At 39.2% G+C, this 27,916-nt stretch overlaps 1 protein-coding gene across 4 annotated transcripts in view; it reads right to left on the bottom strand.

Moving 5' to 3' along the window:
• Positions 1-24,621, bottom strand: part of LOC122758004 (rab GTPase-activating protein 1) — a 58,292-nt gene extending 33,671 nt beyond the window's left edge. The window contains exons 1-15 of one of the 4 annotated variants that reach the window (XM_044011782.1): positions 24,518-24,621; positions 21,437-21,579; positions 15,611-15,849; positions 14,236-14,265; positions 12,873-13,134; positions 12,362-12,575; positions 12,051-12,225; positions 10,192-10,352; positions 8,503-8,613; positions 7,487-7,553; positions 7,292-7,394; positions 6,625-6,794; positions 6,344-6,512; positions 5,000-5,093; positions 3,641-3,791 (exon numbers count right to left, since the gene is read on the bottom strand). In XM_044011782.1, coding sequence (XP_043867717.1) covers positions 3,641-3,791; positions 5,000-5,093; positions 6,344-6,512; positions 6,625-6,794; positions 7,292-7,394; positions 7,487-7,553; positions 8,503-8,613; positions 10,192-10,352; positions 12,051-12,225; positions 12,362-12,575; positions 12,873-13,134; positions 14,236-14,265; positions 15,611-15,763 — 1,860 coding nt within the window. In that variant the 5' untranslated portion in view covers positions 15,764-15,849; positions 21,437-21,579; positions 24,518-24,621. The remainder of the gene's footprint in view (positions 1-3,640; positions 3,792-4,999; positions 5,094-6,343; positions 6,513-6,624; positions 6,795-7,291; positions 7,395-7,486; positions 7,554-8,502; positions 8,614-10,191; positions 10,353-12,050; positions 12,226-12,361; positions 12,576-12,872; positions 13,135-14,235; positions 14,266-15,610; positions 15,850-21,436; positions 21,580-24,517) is intronic. The other 3 variants (XM_044011780.1, XM_044011783.1, XM_044011784.1) reach the window with 3 other exon arrangements.
• Positions 24,622-27,916: the final 3,295 nt, after the last annotated feature.

Genomic DNA, 27,916 nt, shown 5'->3' with positions numbered 1-27,916 from the left:
CCACACAATGTCAATAATAAACTCCCCTTTTCTGCAAGGCTGGCAATTGTTTTTTTTTTTTTTTCAAAAACTCCCATATCAGGGCACGTCTTCCTTGGGCCATAAACCACACCCCGAGAAAATGTCCGTCATGTTCTTCTTGAGTTACGCAACTCATAGTCAGACAGATAAACAAACAAACAAACAAATGATACAAAACGTAGCCTCCTTGGCAGAGGTAATACAATCCTGTTGATGAATATCCGTTGTAAATCATGCTGTGATCTGGTCACAGTGTTACAGCCTGCCAATGCGCCACACTCTCCTTAGTAACAAAGCATGATTAAAATCACCTGGCACTGAACCAGCGTATTGTCAAAAGCAATTATTTGTTTACCAGACTGAGGAACTCTGTCAAAGAGTGGCTGCTACTCACTATAAATCACCGTGAGCAAAATTACTAGTGCAAAACGTAGCTATACTGTAGCAGCCTAATGAGTTTATTGGTTACTGGCGGAGTGTTAATTAGTCAAAATTTGAAGTCAGACTATTCCTTCGAGTACTTGGCATCAGAGAGTTTATTAAGAGACAGATTCATGTCTGACAGCTACGGCTCTGCTTCCACATTCATCAGTGCCCTGCATTCAGATATGAGGGTGAACACCAAGTTCACATAAGGACAGATCACTAAGAGGGCACAAGCCAGGACATGATGTCCATGTCCATTCATTAAAATGCAACACAAAGAGATACATACAAACACAGAGCGACTACAGAGGGCACACAAAACAAATTAGAACCTGGTACATGTGTATGGTATGTACATATTTTAAAAATAGGGGCTGAATCAAGGAAGAATTAATTAGTACATGAGGAGATAGGCTTCAAATGTAATTAGTGCAAATGACAAAACCAACATGAATGTGAAGATTCCTTCCTAATTAATATGTGTGTGTAATTAAAAGTGCCATTATTCACTTTATTTCAATGCTTCTTTCAAAGCAATCCTGTCAACACAGCCGTCTGTGTCTTTGCTCTAGTTTGATTATTTAAAAAGGGAAAAACAATCCGACTTAAATCTTTGTAGACTTTGATTTGCTTTTGTATGTTTTGTTGTTTAAAAAAAGATATTTGTCATGTTTCTTTCCCTTTAACAATTCTCTGCTCGATGTCAAGCTCTAAACAGAAGCTAAATTGCTTGTCAGACTCTGAAAAAGCTGTGCAGGTTCCCCGCAATTTCAGGTTGTTGGCTAATGTACAAACCTGGAATGGTTTTTTGTGTTTCTGCAATACATTTTTCTAACTATCAATAGTGACACTGTGATCCATTGTTATTATTGTTTGAGTGAAAGTTGAGATTCCATTCATACCATTCACTGTAATGGAAAAGTCTTCTATTATTTTGGTGTAAAATATCTATTTGCGTTGGCCCTCATTTAAGTGTCTAAATCAGTATGTGGCAGACAGGTAAATGGCATAAAGTAACATAAAGGAAAAATGTAAAGGCAAGAGAAGGGAGAAAAGAAAGGGAGGTGAGGAACAGTGAAGAAAGTGAGAATGGGGGAGGAGAACAGATGGGAGGAAAGGGTAAAACCAACATCTTGTCACCACCTGGGACCCAGCTTGCAGTCTAAGGATGTTGTCTTTACACAAGAACAGTGGACAGAGCTGTGGCTGAGAATAAATCTGCATAGACCAACAAACTGCTCTCAGTGCACAGGAGATGAGTAAATGCACTCAGGCTAAGTCATCTGCGATTCTTAAACACATTTCCACACAGGAAGACACAGGCAAGGCAAGCCCACTGCTTCTCAGGCATGGTTTCAGAGAAAAGAGGCACAGAGGCAGAGGTCATACGTAATGGAAAAGCAGCACATACCTTAAGTTAAATATATCCCAATTGAAATCGTCATAATTGAATAATAATAATTGAATTATCCTCCCTGACCACAGGCCGACCATTGTATACAGCTGAATATGGACCATTTCTGGCCCAGGTCCACTACTTATTTGGAAAACTAAATATATGACATGGAACTAGATCACGTTTTCTGAATCTTTTGACTTTGATTGTCAAAAAGACAACTTAACAATCCTTTATAAACCAAAACTTAGATGGATAAAGTATTCTCCTTTCATGGTAAAAAAACAGTTGGGTTTAATTCAGTTGTAAACTATTGTATCTTAATGGTTATTCCTTTTTTGCCACAGTCATTAACAATTACAAATATACAGAATTTCTGAAGAAAGTGTTCACCATTGACTTGCAAAACTGCTTTAGGTAATCAGTTGCTGTTATCTACAGGACGTCAGAGTTGGGCATCACAAGTTTGGAGCACATGAGAGGGTTACTTATGAAACAGAGGCCCCTGCGGAATACTTAAAAAACGTAAAAATAAACCGCAACTGTTGCCATTTGCCAACAAACACTGTATTATCGCACACAAGAGAGAAACTACTGCATGTACTGGCCTGAGGGTGTTTGGCCAAGCCATCCGGTCAAGTTGTAGTTAAATCCCAGCGTTATATATAGGACATAGAGGACAGGCTTAAATGTATGAATTAATTAATGAAGGAACTCGAGAAAATACAAGTATATAGCCCCGTTTCCGCCAAGCACTAGGTTGCAGGTTTGCCACAGTGCGGTTTGAACTGGTACACCCTGATGTGATGTAAATTACGTAGCTATTTGCATAGCATGCATCAGCTACGCAAATAGTCTACAATAACAAATTCCACAAAGAAGAAGAACACGACACAGTAAACAATAGAGGATTCAATGTTGTTTCTTCCGAGCATGTGGCTGTTCATCTCAAGAAGGCTTTGTTGGAGAGAAGGCTGCAGGCTACACAGGAAAACACAGCAGTTTATGCCCGACTGTTGCACGCAAGTGATGATTCTCTGTCGACAAATCAATGGAATGTTTTGTTTATAGCTCCACCCAGTAGGGGCCCGAGCACTGTGCTCGGTTCCCAAAATGGAAGGGTGCCAAAAATTGGGACATTACTGATCGTGTATTTTGGTACCCTTCTCAACATTTGACAGTGAAAACACAAATATTGTACGACTTGGAGAAAATGGAGGTTATGTTCTCATAATAAGCTTAAAAATGCTTGCGTTATGGCTCCAAATATGTTTTTTGATGTCAAAGTCATGTTGATATGAAATCTAATTGAGTTCAACTGAACATTTGTACCAAAATTTAAGAAATCCCCTTAGAGCATTAATCGGATTTTGTGTCAAAAAGAACACAAAACAAAAAATGCCCCACGTTATGACGGCTGCTGGCACAGACACTGGACCAGATTGACGTAATATTTGTTTCAGTCACAGAAATGAAAATATTACCAAATTATTATTGTCAAATAAAAATTTTTGGGTAAATTTCTGATAACTAAAAAAAAATAATTATCATGAAGCCTGCTGGCACAGAAACTGGACCTGTTTGGTTCCAGTTACAGAGATGAAAATATTATCAAATTATTGTGAGTGTAAACTCTTCTCATCTGTCTCTGAGGCTCAATTTGGACAAAGATTTAGAAATCATCAGATCTGCTGAAACAACCGAAAAGGTTTGGCCTGAGTAATCTTAGTGGAAGTCAGCTACATCTCAGGAACATCCATCATCTTTCAAAAGACAATATTTCTACTGTGGTCTTACCTTTGTTATGAGAGTGCGGTACTCTTCTACCTGGTGGTCATTATTATGGCACCCTGCCAGGAGCTGCCACACCTCCCCACGAAGAGCCTCCGGAATGCCACTCCTCACCAGGGCTGGCAGCTGCTTGGGACGCACTGACAAGTTCATATGCCTAAGACAGTGGAGTAAAGCAGCGTCAGCCATTTTCTTTTATCAAAAGACATACTAATTACAACTTAAGTAGTGCTTATTCATTCAGTCTTCGATGTTTGGCACAAGGCTGACTCCACTTCATTTGTGCAAATGCAATCCTCGGCACCCACTGCCTACAATACTGTATCTTAACAAAATAACGGTTTTACTGGCCCTAGGCAGTGTCTTAAAGGGATTACGTGCTTTATGGAAGGTCTGTTGGGACTGAATAATATCAATGAGGAAGCGCTACACCAAGTAAAACCATAAATATGATGATACAGTTTTGAGAAAAGATCCATCCATGAGCAAATGAGGGGAACTGTAATAACTTTATGTTAAAATTGCTGGGGTACATATTTCCCTGCATACAGAGATATACAAAGTATGAAGCGTTAAATTAACTCTGACTACTTGACTAGTCAGCGTCAGAGACAGAGGTAGAGATATAGAGAGGGAGAAGAAGCGGCTTCTCGGCCATCGCTTGACTGAAGCCGAGAAAATCCCCTGAATCTTTCATTCTGTCATTTTACTCCCCTTCTTAATTTATCGCTCACCGTTTGTTCTGTTTATTTTGTTCCAAGACACAGGTTATGTAAGATGTGGCAAAGTTTGTCGAGGGCTTTCTATGATTTGCTTGATCTCACACTGACTGCACTCCAACCTGCTATCTTATAATATCTTTATTTATTTTTTTAAACATCACAAGATGATCACGACTTTAAAGGCTATATCAAGACTTGGGAATATCAAAAGATAAACTACCCAAATGTAGTCAGTAAAGAAGACAACATGAGTGCATTATGATGAACTGTCTGTTTAACTGTGTGTTCTGAATATATTTTACTGTCCTCATGAGAACATACTGTTCATAAAAGCAGATACAGAGAATACAGAGAAAACAGAAAGGCCCGCTATTCGGTTCAGTGCAGGTTCATGTGTGTGGAGGGGGCTTAACTTGCGGCTAATTAAAATCCAGGCAGTTTCTATTGAATTCATCACAAGCTTTTAATTAAAACAAATGCAGTAAATGGAGAGGGAAGCCATGGTAGTAAGCTGCTTATCAAGAATTCCTGCCTGCTCTGTGTGTATGTGTGCGAGCGAGCGAGCGTGTGTGTGTCCTTGTGTCCGTGTGTGTTTTAATTGCAGGAGTGATAGAAGAGGAAAGACAAGGGAACAAAGCCTTACCACTTGGATAACAATTCTCCCCAGGTTTCGAGGATCTTCTCTGCACACTCCTTGGAAACGTCGCCCGATCCACTAAGTAGCGGCTCGTCATTATCTGGACACGGAGACATACAAACACAACAGGGTGAACACAAGTGCACATATACATCATTTTCATCACCTCGTCTCCCGTTTAGATGTGCGCTACACACGATATATAATGTACAATTCCCCAGAGCTCATGCTCGTGAAGGGAAAATGATTAAATGAATGTGACAACTTGAATTATGAATGTTAAATAATTCAGAGAGGCTGTTGTTTTATATGATCAATCAAATGTTCTGCTCAGTGGTGTTAATGAGATTGTGCACTCCACTTAAGACACAGTTTCAAGGTGGAAAAGATGTTTACATCCTCTGGTACTATATGATGTTGTGTATGCTCTCATAAAGAACATTGTGCGTTTGAACAGCATTAGAGAGGTGCATATATGATAATTAACATGAAATATAGCTCATTAAATACACAATTGTCTTAATGTGGAATTTTATGATTTGACTAGTTTTTCTATCAACAATTGTATCTAAATATTCAATATAGCTAAAAAGAGAAATTACTTTAATAATGCCTTATGCTTCTAATTGTCACTGGTACTTCTCAAATTCACAATAAAATATACACACACAAACGCTCATGCATGCACACACACCACTGCTAGCTAAGTACTTTGTGAGAACACAGTACAAACAGTTCTGCTACACACTGTCTGATCCCCCACACAACACTAACCTCAAGCGGTAACTAGACCATGAGCCTATTTCTGATACGGCTCTACAGGATACAGGGGTTAGACATTTTTTAGGTGGTTTATCAGGGATTGAGTCGGAAATTAAAAATGCTTCAATGCTAAATATCTGGCAACACGCACATAGTTGATTTGTGTTACATGCTAGATGACTTTAGAGTGCTGGGCAGGACTATTAACACTGTATGGTGGAGGTGTTGGCTTAGTTTTAACAATACTTTCTGAATTTGCAATTACTCAATTAATCGTCAACTATTTTGATAATCGATTAATCGGTTTGAATATTTTTTCATGATTAAAACAAGATTTCTGATGTTCCGCTTCTTAAATGTGAATAGTTTCTGGTTTCTTTGCTCATGATAACAAAGAAATCATTAAAACATTTGAGAACATCATCATTTCCAGGTTTTACAAACACTGATCAACAGACCAAACGATTACTCGATTAATCGAGAAAATAATCGACAGATTAATCGATTATGAAAATGATCGTTAGTTGCCGCTCCAATTTTCTCTGATTTTAATTAAAGTGATGAAAAAGTAGGACAGCATCCAGTCACCTTCCTCTTCATCGTCCTCAGGTGGTGAAGGAACCATGGTACCAGACCCAGTAGGAAGGATGCCGGGACTAGCCGTGGTCTTCCGTTTCTCTCTTTCGGTCTCACTTTCCAAACTCACAACTTCATAAAGTGTGTCGGAGGCTGGACTCTTGCGCTCCTTACGCTCCATCTGAAAAAAAAGACACACAGATAAATTAGCTTATTTTGAGTTTTGAGTTTTTACAAACTCATGGTGTGTTGTGGCAATTCCGGCAAACAGCTAATGCCACGACTTGACAAACCTGGCGTAGTTTAAGGTAGAAGGTCTCAGTAGAGCTTCGCTTGCTAAAGGGCCAGAACAGCCTGTCGTTTGGGGCGCATACTCTGACCCTTGTCTCCAGCAGGAAGCGGACCGGCTCCTCCACCTCTGTAATCACAAGGTCCACCGCTGTCGTCATGTACAGAAATTTATCTAGGGGGAAAAAAAACAAAGAAAACAGCTCGGTTTGTCATCCACATTCGTGATTCACCTCAGTTAACAGGGAAATGTAGAAAAACACTGGAGACAGATGTTGTGTTGAAAGCTGAATGTACAGCATGGACAGTAAAAGGATGGAGCACCTTAAATGCCCGAGTCAAAATGTGTTTCATTATCAGCTTTTTAATAATTCATGTGCAGTCTGTAATAACTTTACAGCTACTGTGTTGTATTATTTTATGGTCCAGTTTCACAGTCTTAATGATTCTAATTTTGCAATAAACTGCTCTTTCTCAGCTCGCTTTTTTTTGTTTTGAATAATTATACAACTATTGGAAAAAAAGTGATTTTAACACCGAGGAATGTATTACACATTGGAATGCAATAAGTGAATAAACAACCACCAATTCTGTAAAAAATGAACTCGGGAAATAATAGCTGTTGAAAACCATTCTTTCTATTTGTATATTTGACAGATTTTTGGCTGTTACCTTTGGGTGTTTCCTCATTCACAGCCTGGAACTGAGGCGTGTTGGGGTTCCAGCTTCCTGTGATGATGTAAGACTTCCCGTCAGAGCTTTTTCCCATTGACTCCTGAAGGGGCACAAGTCACAGGAAGTTAGCAAACAAGCTCAAACACACAACACCACTGGCATACACATGCACATGTGAAATCAGCAACCTACCAAGTCGAGCAGGTGCATGTCACTATTCTTCACATTCTTCCCTGGGCTGAGCAGAAGACCAAAACACCTGGAAGACAAAACAAACATAAACACACAAACAAAAAAAATGCACACGTACACAAAGTTAGGCAAGAGAAAGAGAAGAAATGAAATGGATTATGTAACAAAAAACAGAAAAAAGAACAGACCAAGAGCGGGAACTAGAGACAGGGCAATAAATCTCTCTACAGAGTAAAACCAGTTGTTGCACACTACATATGTTATTGCAGATAGCTTCCTGGACTGATCTTCAAACACAGACCAGACCACAGAGAATAATAAACACAGCACTTCAGTCCTCACCTTCTCTGGATTTATCAAACCATAACAAACTGCCATGAAAGTGGAAGCAAAAAAAAAGGTGATGGAATGTTTAAAATTCAACAGATATATTAAACCATGGAAAATGAGGTACCTCACAGACAGACTTGCATTAATCACCTGTGCTGAACAGACCCTGACATTGGCCATCACACAGATGTTGACCAGTGTGTGTGTGTGTGTTTTTAATTACAGCAGTGATTCATTTCTGAGGTTTTTCTCCTTGAATATTTTCCCTCGAAAGAAAAAAATGATGAACCCTTTGCTTGGTTGTTAACATTACTCTCCTTTAAAGCATGGGTTTAATCCCTTTTGGATATTTATGCCCTGTATTTTTGTCTCAGGTCGTTGTAGGTGGTAAATCCTCTGTAAGTAGTGTCGTCTACACACCAAAAGAATATTTGCCTTTATGGAAAGTAATTTTATAAACTGTGCTGAACAACATGTTTTACAGTGTTATCCTTCACATTCAAAATGTTCCATTTGAGTATTTACTGAATTGATGTCATTATCATATTAACTCATCAAAGAACACATTAAAGTAAAAACAAGATTGGTTGATTGCACTGTGCAATAATCTAATTTTGAGGATGCTGCTCTGAAGATGTTGTGCGTGTGTGTCTGGGTGTGTGAGTGCGTATGTTCTTACTTCTTACCTCTCAATGGCGAGTTCCTTATTGGAGGTCTGCTGGATATAAATAACTAATTTCTTGTCCATTCCGGCACGCAGCTTGAAACTCTGCTTGTCCTTGTCTTTCGCTACAGCACTGGACACAAATAGAGAAAAAAAAAGTCACTGAAAAGTTTGTCTTAGCAGATGAATATGACAAAGTTGTATCTGGTTGAATTTTGATGCAGATCGACTTCCTGTTGGTAAAAGGTCTGTATTTATGAAGCACTTTTCTGGTCTTGATGACCAATCAAAGCTGCGTCACACCTACTCATACAGCGGATCTATGTGAATCACATTTTCGACCCCTGTAAGCATTGTTGGTGGTACCTCTCACTAGTCAGACAGTCAAAAATTAGGTGGCTGATATTCAGGAGAAACTCCTGGTGCTTTTAGTGATCTGAACGCAATGACGTTACAGACAGAAATAGTAATCAACATTCCCCCAAACCCTCACCGACACAAATTCCAGAGAAATACCAGAGCTGCCATTAAAATGAAAGGAATTCAAAGAGAGTTCAAAACAAAAATAATCAATTTGAAAGCATTCATAAGCTGCCATGCTGCCAATGATCAGATCACAAAGGAATTGTGAGTTTACAGACTCAGAAGGAAAATGTGTTTCTATTTTACAAATATACTGCATATTTTCAAAATGTAACAGAGCATTCGAGATTATTTACACAAGAAAAAAAAACACAAAACAGCAGAAGTGCATTTGCATGTGGAAGTTGCTTGAAAGCATGCAAACTAAAAATAATGACTGAAGAAGTGACCCAAATTAAAATGTTTTTTTATGTTTCAGATCTCTTATCAGTGGGTTAAGAAGTGTGTAGGTTTCTGTGTGGGATGTGAATTTATTATGGTCAAAGTATAATCTACTGTGATCCTCTTTTATAGTGATATTTTCAGCTTTCAATAAGGCTGTAATCACAAACATGCTGCAATTCATTTAGGGCTGACCATAACGCGTGATTTTCTTTAAATCGCATTACTTGCATGGGAGGGTTCAGTGTCACACTTTTAAAAACAGCTGATGATTGTTGTGTGTAATTAAAAAAACAACAACTCAGAAAGTGAAATAAACAAATAAATGAAGCTGCAGTTGGTGAATGATGGTGAGAAATAATCCTGCAATCACAGAATCACTCTGCCTGTATTATTTTAGACTGTTAACGTATGGTAATGCTGCAGTATGGTTCATTAATCTGCCCAATCCTAATCCATAGTCCGTATAAAACAGTTTCTTAGTTGGTAGAAAAAGTTGCTTCTGGCTGGAAGATTTAGAGCAGTGGGATGCCCACTCCAAATGTCAACCAGAAACACATGTTTTAAAACATAACAGAAAGAGCAACAAAACCTCTTCTGTATGCTTCCAGATTTCTGTGCAACTCCAAAGCAGCTGTTCATCAACTAGCGCAGTACTTGGTCAACATGTGCTTGTTTTTGTGTCATTTTGTGTTGGTGGGGGTTTTGTGTGTGGTAATCTTTGTGTGAGAGAGGGCAGAAGTAGCTCCATATCTAACACTATCAAAACCGGCACTACACGCTGGTGTCTTTAGTAAGTCACCTGTCATGTGACCTGTTGGACAGTTATGCGATGAACAGACAGACAGATGTTCCTTGCATTTATAGATCTACACAAAATTAGTAATGAGTAAATACTTGTCCCCACCTGAAGGTTCCCTTGCCATCATCCTCCCTGATCTCCAGGCTGACAGTAAAGGTAAACAAGTCGCTGTCAGGGGTGAGAGGAGCTGGTTGCTGAGATGACAGTATTGCCCTCTTGGCTGACCGCCGAAATGCTGTGGCAAAGCTATATAATATCCGACTGACCTGCAGAGAAACACAGAGGGAGGGGTAAATACAAAGTTAATGACCCAATACACAACTGATTGCAGAGCCTCCAAACAAGTTTTAATCAACATAATGATTGATTTCACTCAGCCACACTGCCAGCAGACATTTGTGGGCTTGTTTTTGGTTTGTTTTATGTGTTTCTGGTGGTTTATTGGGAGTTGGGAAGAGGGAGTCTCCTCACTCTTGTTGCCATCAAGTTTTCCCCGAGGCCTGGTCGTGACATACTATGCATCTGTGAATCTGAGTGTGGACGTCCAGTTACGATTGATATGAAAGAACTATATACGAGATAACTCAGTCATACAAGTATTTACTAAAAATAACATTTACCACATAGTATATTTTACATTTAGCGAGCAAAATGTCTTCTTTGTCTTTTGGTTTACAGCTTAGCAGACAAAAGAGATAATAATAAATAGAACTTTCCCACAAATAAAAGCCTTCAACACAGTGGTTTGGGATCTCTTCAAGTTCTGTTAAACAGCTGAGCTTGGAGTTTAGTGATGAGAGATGGTGTGGGGAAACTTCTGCTATCAATTAATAACAATGCCTTTTTGCTTTTTTTTCAAACCCAGGGTATAAAGCAACTTCTAAACTCTGATACACAAAGACTTTGTTATGTCCCCAGTGCAGCAAAAAGGACGTCAGGGCTTGCAGGGGGTGAATTTCTTCCGAAACAACAAGGACTATAATGCAGGAGATGGTGATGAGCAGAGTTAGATGGGGGTCACCCCCTGTATTGATTGCGACATTCAACATTAAAATATTGTTCTCTACTCTTCCAATTAATGCTATAATCAAAACGAAAAACTTTCAAATGGCTCTTTGTGAATGGCTCTCAACTGATTTTAAGTTTGTGCTAAAAGGGAATCAGATTATTATCATTAGTATTTATTTATTAAACATTTTTGTCTTTCAGGTATAGCTACAGTATACATAAATTATAGAGGTACAAAAGAGATATGTATGGTCATTTGAGTTGTTTACAGTAGTAATATGAGGCATATGACTGGAGTTGTTTTTTTTGTTCTAAAGTAAGAGACTAATGGGTTCACTCCAGTATAATAGCGCAAATGAAAAAAGAAAAAAGAAAGCTGGAGGCAATGTTGACTGGTTTGTTGGTGTGTTGCTGGGGGACTGCAAGGAAGAGGGGGGTGGGAACAAGAGAAGGGAGACTGCTCAAAGGAGAAAGCAAAGAAAAAAAACTGGACACAGAGCTGATTTGTCGATAAAGAGCTGCATTACTATTGGAAGTAGTGCCTGTCTGGGAGCTCTTAGTGACACTGAAGGAGAGTGCTTGCGTGATAGATAAATTAGGTCACTGATCATTGAAGCAGTACTTTAAGCCCATTTCCTGAGTGGCTTTCCTATTGTCTTCTTTCATATTTCTGGCAAACATACTGTATATTAACATGACTCTCCTATATGGAGGGAGAATGTGTGCATACTGTTTGTGTGGTGTATTTGTGCACTGCAGCATAATCTGCAGTGCATGACATAATCTTTTGGGGACGACTGAGGAACCTCCTGCACTGACACCGACGCCTGAGGAACAGTCGACGACAGAGAACAACACAGTGAAGGAATAAAGCAACGAGAATGCTGCAGACCCATAAAAAAACACTAATAACAATAGCACAAAAGTGTAACTAAAATCAATCTGTAAATCCTCACCGCCTCCTGGATTTGGCAGCGGAACACATGGATCCTGAAGATCTCGGCATTGTAGTGGCTCTCAGTGAAGGCGAAGCAGTCACTCTCTGGAGTACCATCATGACCCCGCACACAGAACAGAATCTTGTAGATAGGGTAGTTGGCAATTTCCGTGCTATTGTTGGGGTCCAACAACCTGTTAAACATCAACATTTATGTATGTATCATGTAAATATTTGGGTCAAAGTGTACATACACACTTTACAAGTACCTTAGAGTATGCTGTATAACTATATCTGATACTTAAACTATTTTCTACATGTTCTACGCACCTGACAGTGCCTTCAGACACGCCTGGCACAGACAGTGTGACATCAAGGGGGAGCTGGCACTGTCCTCTGAGGATGCTCATCATACGTAAGGCCTCCACCTCACTGCGAGGCGCGTTGACCGATGCACAGCCCAGATATGTCAGCTGGCTGAACACAACGCTGTCCTCATCCGGTATGGGACTGCCAGGACTCCCCTCAGACGACGATTCATCTGCTGCAAAGTGGCAATGAAAAGATGAAAAGAAAATGGAGGGAAAATAATGGAAATATCAATTATATGGCTTAGGATATAATCTTAAGATTAAGGTTGTTTGTCAGTAATACGGTTCAAAGAAGGAACGTGAAATCTGGATAGGTGAAATGACAAAATTCATTAAATTAAATTAAAATGAAAAGAAACAGCAACAATTATGCAATGTATGATTCTTGAACCCGATTGCTTTTGTGATAACACTCAAGCAAAGAAAGATTAAAAAAAAAAACAGAAACCAACCAGAGACCAACTGCTCACCTCGGTACGACCTCTCATTCAGCTCGCTCTCCTGAGCCGTCTGAACAGGTAGCACCATATCCAACTTGGGTGGGGATGCACTCAGCGGGTCAGAGCCTGATGGTACAGATGACACTGTAGTGGGAAGAAGGCCACGGCCTCCCCCACTGAAGCTGTCCATGTCCCGGTTTTCCAGTACGTGCCCAGTGTCGGCTACCGATGGGTCCATGAGGACATCCTCTAACTCCCTCTGTAGCTGCTGCTCACTTCCATTCCCCACGATCTATCACACACACACATGCAAGAGTAGAAACAAGCATAAACACAGAGACTGACATGCACACAACACAAGCTTTATGATAAAATCATCACAGAAATCACCATAAGCGATCGGCTTTTACCTACTGCTGAGGTTCTAACTCCAGTTGTGATCTTGTAATTAATGTGAAGTGATTGAAATGAAAGTTCAAGGAGGACAGGTGCCTTGTTTCATGTCGGCAGTCAGAGATATTCTATATTTGATTACATTTTATGTAAAATTAGTGATTAGTGGGTAAATGTGTTTGGGTTGTGAAATAGCTGTATCCACAAATCAGTACAACCATGCTTATTCGACCAATAAGTGAACGAAGAGAACACATTGCAAAGGTTAAAAGGTGACACATTGCATTTAGCAAAATAAGAAAGGGGAAACTAAATTGTTCTCTCTGCTCAGGCTGCAAAAATTGAGAGCACACTGAACCTGCAGAGGGCGCTGAAGTACTGAGCATAAGTGTCAGATGAGAACAGGCTAAGAATATAGAATCAGTTTGTGATTATTTCAAAGTTAAATATTTTGACATGTAGGCTTTCCACAAATGCATAAGAATTAACATACACCTCTCTGTATAACAAAAACTACAATGTGTGGCTACTTCAGTGCCATATGACGTTACATAATAATGTTCTTTGAAAAATGTTAGGTAAAGCGACTATGTCTAATTCTATATTTAGGCGCACACATCTTGGCAGACACACATCGAACATTATCACCATGCAACTGCAGTTAGGCTTGTGGTTCACAGGTAGTGCTAAAGACCTTGGCAGTTGCGTTGAACACCTACAGTCCTACATGTGCAGGAAACTGCCATCATCAAAACTTCATTGTAGAGGACGCTGGCTCACTTAACAGTTGGCAACAATACGGAAAACACAAAAAAATCACAGACAGAATCACCACGGAATTACATCACAAAGAGGGGGAAAATATATATATATATATATATATATATATATATATATATATATATACATATACATATATATGTAAATATATACATATATACTACAAGCAAGAGACACAGAGAAAACAGGTTGAACAGAACGGTAGCAAGAAGAGACTGACCTTAAAGCTGACCCCTTCCTCAGAAATCACCTGCATAACAAACAACAAGTTTAGACACACTGACTCCTCTCTGACTAGATGGGCTGACTGGGAGGGATGTGTGCACAAAAGCGTGTCGGTGAAAACCAAAACGTGACATCTGGATGAGTGTCAGAGAATGGAGTTTCACCAGAGGAGAGTGGATGTGTGTCAAGGGCAGCTTTACTTCCTTATGAGAGCAAACAGAAAGTGACAACAGGGCAGCACAGAACTGACATTAACTGAGTTCCCCATAAAAATACCTGCAGTTCATAAACATACTCTGTCTTATGTAAGATGCAAACTCACAACCTCTCATCTCCAAGCACTGGCAATAACAGGGGGGACAAAAAAAGTGTGACTGCTTTCTGAGTACACATCTATGCTGTGCTGGCGCCATCTTTTGGTGCCTTTGCAACAGCAAATGACACTTCCTTCCAAAATGTCTTACAAGAAGTGTAGTTAGGCATAATAATGATGTAAAATAATGGATATAGTATGAAAATGCCAGGAAAGGAGAGGAGAAACCTGAACCCCCTAGAGACACTGACAGGATGGTGGCTCGTAGCTGCATTTCTTTCCTCAGAAAGTCTCCTCTCTTCTTGTGGAAAGACACACCCTTAAGTCACAAAACACCACCTTTCCCAGACAATGGGTTCAAAGCACTTGATACTGCATTGCCACACTCTTGGTAAACTAAAAGCTGAGGAGGCCTGGGGAGGGCATAGTGTGCATCGCACATGCTGTACTGTCTACCAAGAAAACAGGTGACTGCAGATGGAAGATGTTTTCAATGTTCAGTGGAACTGATGTTGCCGACACTGAATGGAAAAACTGGTCAAATATATTCTATCTATAATATCTTCTCTGTATGAATAACAAATCATGGAGTTACACATACACACAACACACACAAATCAATGAGAAGAGGGTAGAGAGATAATGTTAATAAAGCAAAAGAAGAAATGCTTAGTGTTAGGTTAAGAGTGTGAGGCTTCATGATTAAAAGGGTGAGGGATGGATGGAACCTGTTAACAATGTAATCTTTATGAACTCTGACTCCTAACATGCAATTTTAAAAACATGATACTGACATGAGGAGCTAAACATTAAATTAATATTAAGATGGTCTGGTAAATTCTGGCATAGATTGTGACCGTTACCATTATTGAGCGTCCTCATTTCATTTATTAAAAAAATGTCCTTTATAAATAGATGCCATGATGAGGTCAAGGTAAATTTCAAAAGACAAGTAACACAATGTACTTAGCACTTACTCTAACTAGACAAGAACAGTTCTGAGGTCTCACTTTTCTTCCTCAACTTTCTGTCCATACCTACACCCAACCATCCTTACCTTCAGTCCTGTCTTTTCGTCATCACTACCATTATTAGTGGAGGAGGGTGTCTCGTCCCCCAGCCGGGACACAAGGACAAAGTCCTCACTGTTGAGAGTGGACACTGAGTCCGAGGACACGCTAATCTTCCCCACCGACCCTTTGTCATCCATGGCTGCCGCTGCTAAACTCAGCCACGCTGCTCATGAATGGAAGACAGGAGGAGGAGGAAGTGGTGGGAGATGATGAGCAAAATCACCTAGAGAAAGAAAAAAAGTAAATAAATAAATGAAAAAAGCCAAAAAACTGTTATGAAGTGATGAAATCCATGAAAAAGGCATCTCCCGAGGCAAGTTGAAACAGCGCTTTGGACGCTAACCCTGACAAATTATGATTCACTCACAAAAACATTCGTTCTTTATTTTAAGAGGGTTTTTTTGAACACCTTAAATAAATCTGTGGCAGCTTTTACAAAACTAAAAGACACCAGATATACTGCATTGCCTACAGATACAAAGGTTACGTTGGATGTGCTTACTTTGCTAATTCTAGTATTTGCACTCCTATGGTCATGGCTGCCATCAAAATTAATATATACAACATACCATCAAATATGACAGTGTAACATAAGTATGGCAGAAGCCACATTTTTTTACAATAAGTTAGGAAATTAAGAAATAAAACCTCACTACATCAACATCACAATCATCATTTAAGCTTTTTATGCATGACAAAAGGAGATGGAAATATTAAAGAAGTAGAAATGAAGGACTTTTCAAGGACTTTCAAGGACCAAATCCCTCAAAATTCAAGGACCAAATGTGCAGACCCAGCTTCAGATGGGAAGGCAACTTGTAAGAGCCATGGCGTCCACTTTTATTGACCTGCAGCACACTCTGCTTCAGGACAAGTGAATTTCCTTGGGATCTTGGGCAAGCAAGTCTTTGTAATTCTCTTTGTTGAGACAGAGATCTTGGAATTTGCGTTTCCCAGGCATCACGTCATTTGCACTCTCTTGCTTAATGTAGTTACTCGCTTAGTGTTCTGCTTGGAAGCTCACGTCAACGGCGAAGAGAGACACCACTAGCAATTATGACGTTTTTTCAAATTCACAACCTTTCAAGAATTTCAAGGACCCATGGGAACCCCAAGTTATAGCATCAGGTGCACTATTGTGCAAAAGTCTCAGGGACCGGCAATTTAATAGCCGTTTATTAGCCCTAAACTTAAGCAGTTCCTCAGAAATTAGGTTCTGCCTCATTAAGACCAGGTTTTAATCTCCATGAGGATTACTGGTCCTGACAACGTCAGTGTTGAGGCCAGGAAACACACATAGAAACAAACAGCTGCATGCCGTCAAACACATGCTGTAGTTTAAAAGCCAGACATTGTAAGTGGATCATAATTACAGTCAGAGCTCTACTGATATCAACAAAAGTATAAATATACAATACAGTGTATGTGTGTCATTTCCTTTTGAAGAATTAATGATATAAGTACAGCTCTAAGGATGACTGACAGAGCTTGTTGCTACCTATTATTTGTTTTTGGCATGTGCAGGTTTGATTTACCATGTGTAATGTTTAAGCATGTCTCTTAAAACCTGGTTAAAACAACATAGACTTTTGCACAGTATTGCACCTACTGAAAAAGGGAGGTGTCATTGTGTATAACACAGGAAGATAGATATAACAGAAGGTTCTGACTGGCAGTGGTTCAGGCAAAGAGTATAACAAGCTATTTTTGGCTGTTTCCTCTCTCAACTCCTCCCTTTCACTCTCTCCCATCCCTCCCTCTTTCAGGACTCTTTACTCCTTATCTTTCCCCTGCCATTCTCCTGTGTTCCTCAGCCCTTGTTGCTCTCCTTTCGTCTCTTCTACCCTTTTCCCTAAAGGTTTCAGTGGCTGTTCCTTACACTTTTGTCCTTTGTCAAACCCCTGCCCTCTCTATTCAAAGCACAGCCAACAATGGTGAGGTGGTAATAATAATAACAATAATACAAATCTACATTGCAAAGGTCAGAACAGTTCATAATAGTTTGAACCGGTTAAGACTGAGCAGAAAACTGTCACCTTGTGTATGTGTAGTTATTAAAATGCAGATTAACACCACACAACTCAGCAGATTCTTTCAACAGTACTGCTTAGGTTTCGGGTCACCTCAACACATACAGTGTAGTTTGTCTGGAGAAGAAAAGGAAAGAGCGAACGAAGAGCGATTATTGCTACCGATTTTTTCTTTCACGACATTACTGACTTATTCTGACAACCACAGATAATTGCAATTATGAGGCTGTGCCGACTGATCATTTACTCATGGTTTTGTTGACTGTCATGACGTCATCCTGTATCACTGGTATAAGAACCATAAGAAAATAATTTAAGTACGTGAGTGTGTGACCAAGAGAAAAAACTAAGTGTGAGTTATTCCTCGCTCTCCTCACTTTACATGGGTTCATTCTACTTAGGAATCAAAAACATGGCTTTTCCGAATGATTGATTTCATTAATAATTTAGGCATTTTTGGTGCTACAACTAAAGCCTAATACTTCATGACGAAGAGTAAAATGTCAATCGTCTTGTCACTCTCTCTCTTTCTGTCTCAGGCAGACTCACCACGAGGAACATCAGGAAAAGTTCTGCCAAATCAGTGGGATTTAGCAGGGTGTCAAATCCATTGTTTTGACTGAACACAGCATCACACCTACCTTTCATTTTGAGCCGCACAAGTGAGCACTCAGCCACAGGCAAACGTCTGCATACACACACGCACATAGGCCTACCACTCTGCTCTGTCTGTGACTAGCTGGCAGATCCAACAGGCTTATAATGGCTGCCTTGTCACCCTGTTCTCCTCCTTTTCCACAGTAACAGCCCTTTGCTTGCTCTTGCCAAGCAACGCAGTTTGTTATCAACCTCTACGTGCCACGAAAGGCTGAGCACAATGCGGAAAAAAAGTTATATTTAGTTTAATTTATTTTGCTATTGTACAGATATTGCCACAGCAGTATGAGTTACAGCCTTAATGAGCATCTCTGTAGCATCACAATGTTTCGGTAACAATGTTATGCAACTTGTGACATATTTTTATCCTAAAAATTGCAGCTGCTCTGATGTAAATATATTATATATTGCATATATTATTTTGATTAACAGTCCAGCCCTAGTAGAACAATGATACACTTTTCTTAACATAAGTTCTCCACTGCCTCTATTTTTTCTAAATTCATCCAGGACAGGTCAGTTCAGAAGGAAATTCACTTTTGTTGAAAAACTGTTGTGGTAAAGTTCATTTTAACATGTTAACAATTACTATTCTACACAACGACTACTTGTTTTCCAGTGCAGGAAAATTCAATGTGTGCTCTTGAATGTCTCTCTCTATTTATTCTGCAGCCCTGCCCTTTCTCTTGATTTCTGCACCTCCTGTATCTGTTTCAAAGATCTCAACTTAGCGTGATTGATATGAGACAGATGCAGTTACAGGCGTGTGTGTGTGAAATCAGAATGCATGTCAGGAATGGGTGTGGCCAAACCCATGACTTCTGTGATCTCACATTGTGCGCTTTGATCGGACATCACTTTGCTGGGCTTTATAACCGAGGGCCAGGTCATGCCCTCTGCTAGGGTCCAGTTATATTATGTAAATTTCTTTATCCACACATATGGGCAGTTGTCCGTGCAGACCCTACATAGGTGACTGTTGACATACCTCCAGTTTGAGGGTGTATGTCAACACCTTTCAGTCTAGTTGGTGGCACGCTTTTGTTTGATCAAAAAAAAAAGCAACAAAGTACATGATAACCATGGGAATTGCTTGAGGTTACATGAGAAAGTCAAGGTAGCCATATAAATATGTGCCTTGAGATAATGTACGTTATGAATAGACGCTTACACAACTGTAAGAGTCATGGGCTGAGGGTTCAAGTGCATGACACCAGGGTGGAGAAGAAAAATGAAGACACTGAAAAGTTTAAAGGGAATCAGAGTGAAGAAGCAGAGAGAGGTGACTTCTGTTCATACCCCATAGACAGACAGATAATTAAACAGCCCAAGCTCTCTCTGTAAGTTCCAGCTCTGTGTTTTACAAACTAAACAACTGACACAGAAGCAGTAAGGTTAATGTAGTCTGGGTGTGGGTTTCAATAGTTCATGCATAATGCTGTTAAACTTCATGACCAAATGAACAACAAGCCTGCTCTCTCTTAGCGGCTTGCCACATTTAAAAACAGAGGCAGCCGACATGAATATCTGAGGTCAATCCATGTGTAAAAATGTGCAAACTGAAAAACATGTGCCTGTTTTTCTTTTTACTCCCAACCAATTTCCAGCTGAATGGTCTGTTCTGGCCTGCCAGCTGGGCACTGCGTGCAGCCATGCACCTCACAAGGGAGAGGAAGACACAGCCAGATACAGCTAGAGAGCATTCAGGCTTGAAACACAGTCCCTTTCGACGCGCCCCACAGCAGTGATTTCAGCCAGGCAGAGACACCAAAAAGAAAGGATGAGAAACGAAATAAAAAGGAGAATGAGTGACAAAAAGGTGACCACAATGTCAGTCACAAATAACGCTACACAAGGAAAGAGTAAGAAAATAAGTGAAAGAGGGAATCTGAATTACCAAATTACACCCCTGTGTCACTGTGCAATGTATTTGTATTGTGAGCACCGAATAATAATTTTAATTCAGTATGACAGCAGAGCACAGGCTCACATTTGGATATCCAGGAGTGAAACCTCTACATGACACACACTTAACTACAAAACAATCTCACCATCTCAACAACCAACAACTCGGTGACACTGTGCAGTCCTGCCTTTAACCTCTGGAATGACGCTCTGGCTACACAAACCCCCCCGAGCTGCACGATGTGTGGTTATTCACAGGCTGTTATTTAACAGTGGTTTCTAAAGCAGAGAACTAAAACTGGTTGGTGAAATTTGACACCTTTGAGTGTAAGTGAATATGTGCTCCAACACCAAACCGTTGATAAGCATTTAGACACTAGAAATGAAAGCAGAAAGTGCCTTTTATACAATGTTTAAAGACATTTCTGGAGAAAGTGTAAGAGGAAATGTAATAATTTCACTCACAAAATACTAATTACAACACTGAAGATATATACAATCTACATTATCAAAGGGTGTTATAGGCTTTCTTTTAATTTCTTTAAAAGAAATCATGTTACTACACATGTTTAAATGGGGAAACAACCAGGATGGCATTCATTATTCTGCTTTTATTCATTAGGAAATAAAAGCAAACATTTAAGTTGTATCCCTCGGATCCCTAGGCCAGAATATTTTGAAAACCTAGTAAATCAAATAAAAAAGCTGTGAATCTATTGGAAAAGGTAATTTAAGTTCATCAAAACAAGTATTGATCCTCCTGGTGTGAATTATGAGCAAAGTCTTTGTTTATGACAATCTACAGAAATCAACTCGAAATCAACATTTGGCTATAACTGCAATAAGTTTGCAAACATTGATGAATGCAGGTAAGACACTGGTCATAGAACAAAACATCGCCACAAGTCAAGTGTCCAAAGAAAGTTGTCACTCCCTCAACACTTGCTCAACAATCCGTAAAAAAACTTTTATAGTGTGCAAAATTGACAGAAAATCCCTGAGCATGAAATAGTCAAATCAGCAGCTCAAGAAACAAACTGAATAAGCAGACAGCACTCTCAATATTCAAGTAGTAGTGTATGGCTAGCAGCAACGACTCATCCAGCCACTGTTCTGAAATTAAACTGTTACTTCTGTTGCGTTAACCAGAAGAAAAAAAGATTTTTAGCAGGTTAGAATGAGTACCTAATGAACTGCACTTTTATGTAAGTCTCATACCTGAAAGTCGATTCCATGTTTTCTTTTCTTCCCTAAATAGTCTCCTTTCATCCAAAGCAACTGGATGAGGGAAACAGCAACCCACAACAGTGATGACAGCCCTGCTATTCAGTCTTCACCAGCTCCCCAAACGACAGGTGCATCTGTGGGGTGTTGTTGGGATTTCAGAACATTCAGAGCTCAGTCTAAAATCAGTTTCACAGCAAGCTATAATTGGAGGAATGTAGGGACACACACCAAGATAATATGTGAAAGCTCAACATTAAAATGCTTTAATTCGATCTGACATCTTTAGCAGTATAGTGTTGGTTATATAGTCTAATGTCAGTTGTCATCAGCTCCAGCTCTAATGTAGTACGAACTGGAATCAATGTAGGTGGGTTAAATATCTATCATACTTTTGCCACCTTCTAAACTAAACAAAGCATATTTGTTGAGGCCATGATAGGCCTTTCACCTATATTTATTTAATATTTATTTAATCAGGTTGGTCCCATATAGATTATAGTATGGAATGAATTCAAACATAACATGTGAAATAAGAAATACATCTGTCTTTAATTACATTTATTTTGTTGTAGTTTGTTTGCCCTGCAAATCACTCACTAAGACAATATCGGCAGGAAATTTGCAAGAAGGGAACACAAACAAGAATGAAAGAAAGTGAACGTGACACACAGAGCAGGGTTATTAGGTACACAAACCTAAAACCTTACAGGTCAAAAGGAGAAGCTCCTGGGGGGGACAATGTCTGTCAGATGGACATGGTTTAGTTATGAAGTGTGACACAGACCAGACATCCTCATTTTACAAACTATGCAACGGATTGATCCCCGTAACAAATTCAAACCATTGCTGCTACAGTCTACAAAGAAAAAGCAACAAAAGTACAATCAGGGCTCAAAATAAACCTCAGCCAATGACATTTCAAAAGGCTTTCGCCAGCAGCAGTACACCAAATGTCAAAGAATTACAATGATGGAAGGAGATAAGGGCTGCTGTTGGAAATTACATCTACAAAACTGAGAAAAGGTATCAAATGGCCCCTACCAGTATATGAGATATCTGCATACAGACATGTTTTTTGCATCTGTGAATGACCCACAACAAGGATTTACCACAATACCTGTGCTTCAGAAAACAGAACAGGAACAAAGAGCTGAGTCACGTGAAGTGTCAGTTGGCAGTGGCACATTTGGCTCATAAGTGTTGTCCATTGATGGGAACGCTCACAATACAACTGTCAACTATAAAAATAGTCTTGGGCATTATGATGATAAGAGCTCGTTTGCGGACGCCACTTACGTCTTATTGCAGAAGAGATATAGAGGGATGCTGTGCAATTGGATAAGTTGCCAATTGTTTGTTTTGTCAATACTTGCACTTCATGATTGATAAATCTGTCAAAGTTAATCGTAAACTATATATAACATCACTGGATAGTAAAATGTAAACAAACTACAGTTCCCCTATTTGTAGTTAGCTAGTTTGTAAATGCATTAAGACACTGGTTAGTGAATGCCATCATTTCTGTAAATGTCTGGCTTATTTTAGAGGGCTTATCCAACATAATCATATATTAAATTATTTAGCACAACTCTCAAATCTTACTTTTGCAATACAGTCTATACTGACTCCTCTCTTATCATGTGACTAACAAAACTTCAACTAAAAAGTGTTCTAGACAGCTTAATTAATCAATGTATATAACATTACTGAATTTAAGCATGACTTTATACAGTAATAAAAATGTATTGTATATATGTGTGGAAACGCCTGTGGCACTACACAAGATGGGAACACAATAGTTGACAAAACAATCACAATATTGCATAGTGCTGATGTTTAAGTTGATACAGTATTATATTATATTATATTATATTATATTATATATATTATTATACTATTATACCAGCGTGTAACAGAGGTCAAACTTAATATCAAGATATAATGAGAACTGGCCCACGACCTCCTCCACCTCTAGCAAGAGTGTAGACAAAATACAATACTAAATATGATTGTTAGCTATTGTCATGTACAGTGCGCAATATTGTTATATTAATAATAATGCCTGAGGGTATATGAAGCACACTTGATGAATTAAATGTAAAATTGTATTGTATATGAGCTTATATGATATGAGCATGAGTGGTTTTATTACAGTTTTCCATATGTTATTATTTCATTTCTGATTTCAAATATTTTTTTCTTATTGTGTACTGTCATGACAAACACTTTTACATTGAAATTCTGTGAAATATCATCACAAATATCATTATTGCGGTTACCATGACGGAATAATGTGATTTTAAGCTAATTTCTCACTTGGTTTACTTTTTGTCACATGACCAGAATGGACACTCATATTGGCCCCCAGGTCGTTTGAGTTTAAGACCCCTGATAAAAGACATGATAAAAAAAAGCACGTGTATCTGCCCCCCACCCTGAGTTCAAATAGTGACACAAAAATACACAAATAAATCAAACAGCAAGGAAATGATCATTCACATCCATTCACTAATATCAGATAAATAAACGGTAGCATACACAGTAAATGGATTGACAACCCAGCAACATGGGCCTGGACACGTTTCCCACCTCATAGCTGGATTTACAGATTATTTATCCAAAGCTAAATGACATTAACCCGATCATGATGGAGCTTATTGTGTCGCTAGCTCTACAGTGAACTTAATGCCAGTCAGTTAGCCTCTCACCAACCTGCCCAACGTTAGCTAAGATAGCGATTCAGCACTCATCATTTCAGAGCCTCTGAAAAAATGTCCAACTACACAGTGGCTAAACACGTATCATTGTCCTGTCACCGTCAAGCAATTAAAGCGAACTATTATGACAAAGTGCTCGCGATAAATTTGATGGACAAACCAGCGGACTGGCCCTCGCAGGAGAGCGCAGATAAAGAGGCCATTACTCTGTGATATAGCATGGCTAGCCACCGTACGCTAGCCAAGCTGCACTGGGCAGTTACAACCAACAAATACCTATAACTCACTACAACTGAGGAGACAACGAAGTCCAACTGTGAGGGTAAAATACGTGACCGAGTGCAAAACTGCTCACCTTTATTCCCACAGTTGTATTTACTCCAGTGGCGGTTGGCACAACATTGCACTCTCCCACTGACATCAGCAGCCAACTGCATCCAGCCGAGCTGTAAACACAAGCCCGACCAACCCGCTGACATCCACACTGCGCATGCGCCTGTCACTGCTCCCCTGCTCAAGGCTGAGAACCGGCGATGCTCGTAGTCAAGTAGTGATGGGAGGTGCGGCTCTTTTCAAAGATTCGGATCTTTTGGCTCAACTTCCGTAAGAGCAGCTCCCAAATTACTGTTCATTTATGGTGCTTTTCCACGGCTCGACTCCATTTGTTTTGGGGGTTTTTGCTTTTCCATTAGGGATAGTACCTGGTGCTTTTTATAAGGACAAGTACCTGCTCTGCTGAGGTTCCAAGCTACCTGCCCATGACAAGAAGGTACTATAGTAATGGAAACAACATGCCTGGTACCCAAACCGTGTAGTGTTGAGCCGTACCAAGCCGAGTAGTGCTAGAACTATATGTGGAAAGCGCCAAAAGTAGCAATTATGAATGGTTTGTGTGTTGGTAAGCAATTTTTCATAGAAGTCAAAAAATAAACGGTTATTATTATTGAACATTTTAATCAAATTGTTAAATGAACAACAGAACACAGTTGCTCCTGCCTGCATTCTGGATTCTCAGAGCCAAAGAATCGACCCTTAGAGCCAGCTCGTTCACAAACAACACATCACAGTCACAAAAACAATCATATAAACAGTAACAGAAATAACTATATATGAACACCATAAAATATAAGGACATACAGGTGTTAACATGATAGAAAAAGAATAACATATGTAAATAATTGTACACCAGGCCTTTTTTTCAGCTGCAAGATCATTGTTTTAAAACAAATATAATTTGGGGGCACAGAATATTTTTCGTCACCTATTCAATAGATTTGTTAAAGCTTACATGTATTTTAGTGTAGGAAGTTATGGATATCGCCACAGAGCATTAATCAGAAACTTTCTTCCATATTTTACCAGTAAAATAGCTTGAGATTTGACACAAAGGCAGGTGAGGAGAGGAGGCCAGAGAGAAGAAAGCTGGCTGTGTTTTGGTGACAGAAATTACACACTGGAGCTTTAATGATTACATAATAGCCTGAAATATGAAACAACACTACTTAAATTCTGTTTTTGCATTATTCCCTTTCCGACATGTTCCTTTACACGTTCCCTTCAGGACACAGGACATTGTTTCTGAAGTACAAACTGGAGTTAATCCAATGCAGACCCACAAAATCCCCTGGTGTTTGGCAGCAGATTGATAGGTATGACATGGCCCTGACTTATTTTGAAACACCGAAAAAAAAACGAAAATAAACACAGCATTCACCTCTAACATACACACCCACATTTCTCATTTTGTTTAGCTGTGTTGTCCCTTCTTGCCCAGCCTGTCAGGGCTTGTTGATTCAGCAGAGCTGGAACAGGTAACACAGTTGAGAGATTTATTGTTTGAAAACAATCGTATGCAAGCGATTCAAGGCCACTGAAAGTTGCCCACATGCTCGAGCCATGTATTATGTAGCTTCCTATGGACGCCGATAAATGACATAATAATAGAAAGAAAGAAAGAATAAATTAATGAATAAATGGGTAAATAAACAAGTAAAATAATGAATAAATAAATACAAAAATACATTTAATAATTTTATAAAATGAATAAATACAGAAATAAATGAATAAATAAAATAATAAATAAAGGAATTAAATAAATAAATGGGTAAATACATAAATAAAAGAATGAATAAATAAATAATAATATATTAAAAGTAATTTATCGTCCTCCACAGTTTCCACACTTTTTAGCACCCCCTTGTGTTTTATTTATGTTTCCCCCCCCCCAACTGAATTAAAATCAAGTGCCACATAAAACAAAAGTGAGGGACTTCACACCGTGGCATGAACAAATGTGTTCCTGTGAAGAATAAGGAAAACGAAGTGACACAGCAGCTGCAGTTTTAATCACTGTTTCCTCAATGGAAAGCTTTCAAAGACAGAAGAGGAAATTAACCAAGGATGACAAGAGCCAAACAGACATTATTTGTTCTCGGTTTATTGTAGCATGCAATTTCATGTGCCAAATTCTTCCTTTCTTTTTGTTTTCATTATTCCATCTTTCGGTGCAACAGAGAAGTGTTATGCCGCTCAGCCAAGCTGTCTGTAAGTCAGTGAAATACAAAGTCAACAAGCCAGAAATGCACAGAAGAATCAGTCAGTCAAAAAACAAAAACTCTGTCGTTAAAAGCACATGAATCATCAACAGCATGAGTTAGGTAGACCTACTCCAAACCTGCATTACCGTACAGTTAAGTAAAAGGGAAACCTTTCACAATGTGATATTTCCAAGGAAATAAATGGAATACGTAACAGTATTATTTATTCATTATGGGGACATTTACGATATGCTGTCTCTTTAAGGATTTTATTTTCCTCATTCCGAAACATTAAACAACTGCCCCAATGATTTTTAAACATTTCACAGGTTGTATAAATGAGCGGCTATACTATAAGTCCATCTAATGATGGTGCCAGACTGTATACAATGACGGATGTGTACCATCTCTTAGTAGTTCATTTACATTTCAATCGAACAATAGATTTGCAAATAAAATGTCTAATACAGACATGAATAGTCAGAAAACATCAGTTCATCATGTTTCACTATCAACACACAGGCGTTTATTCCCCATATAATATAGAATGATGAGACACTTTCTTCTCTAATAAAAAAATTCCAACCCCCCTTTTTTTTCATTTTTTTATTTTAGTACTGTCAATATTCAAAAAAAAAAAACAGACTTAGAATATATATATGTATATATATATATATATTATCAGAAGGGGGGAAATACCAACGACGGTGACCAAACGTGGTAATAACGTTAATAGTACCAACAATATAATCTCTATTAAACAATAAATTCATAAGCAAACAAGTAAAAGGCTGCAAGCAAACTTCAGCACTTGACGTGGCCACACAGTGGGCATGTGCAGAACTCTTACAGCGCTGGGTGTGTTGTATCACAACTACAGAATCATCAGTACTCCTCCGCCATAACAAGAGGGACTAGATCGCATGCATATGACGCAGGATGCAGGGAGGCAGGACAGAGCGATGGGGGGGGGGAAGGAAAGTGGGGTGTGGGCTGACACTCAGTGGCCGAGTGCACCTGCTGGCAGTGATGGGGTGGAAATCCGTACAGTGTAATTAGCCACTACGACAGTGCTCAATAGAACCTTGAAGGAAACAGGGAGTCATTTCAATGCTCACAATACTGTTTGTTTCACACACAGTAGTGCCCAGCCCTTTCCTATCTATGAGAGCAGGAATATTAAAGCCAATATTGATACCGAGAGGCCAAAAGAAAAC

Source organism: Solea senegalensis, linkage group LG21, assembly GCF_019176455.1.
Source record: "Solea senegalensis isolate Sse05_10M linkage group LG21, IFAPA_SoseM_1, whole genome shotgun sequence".
NCBI lineage: Eukaryota > Metazoa > Chordata > Actinopteri > Pleuronectiformes > Soleidae > Solea > Solea senegalensis.
This window is presented reverse-complemented; position numbering and strand designations above follow the sequence as displayed.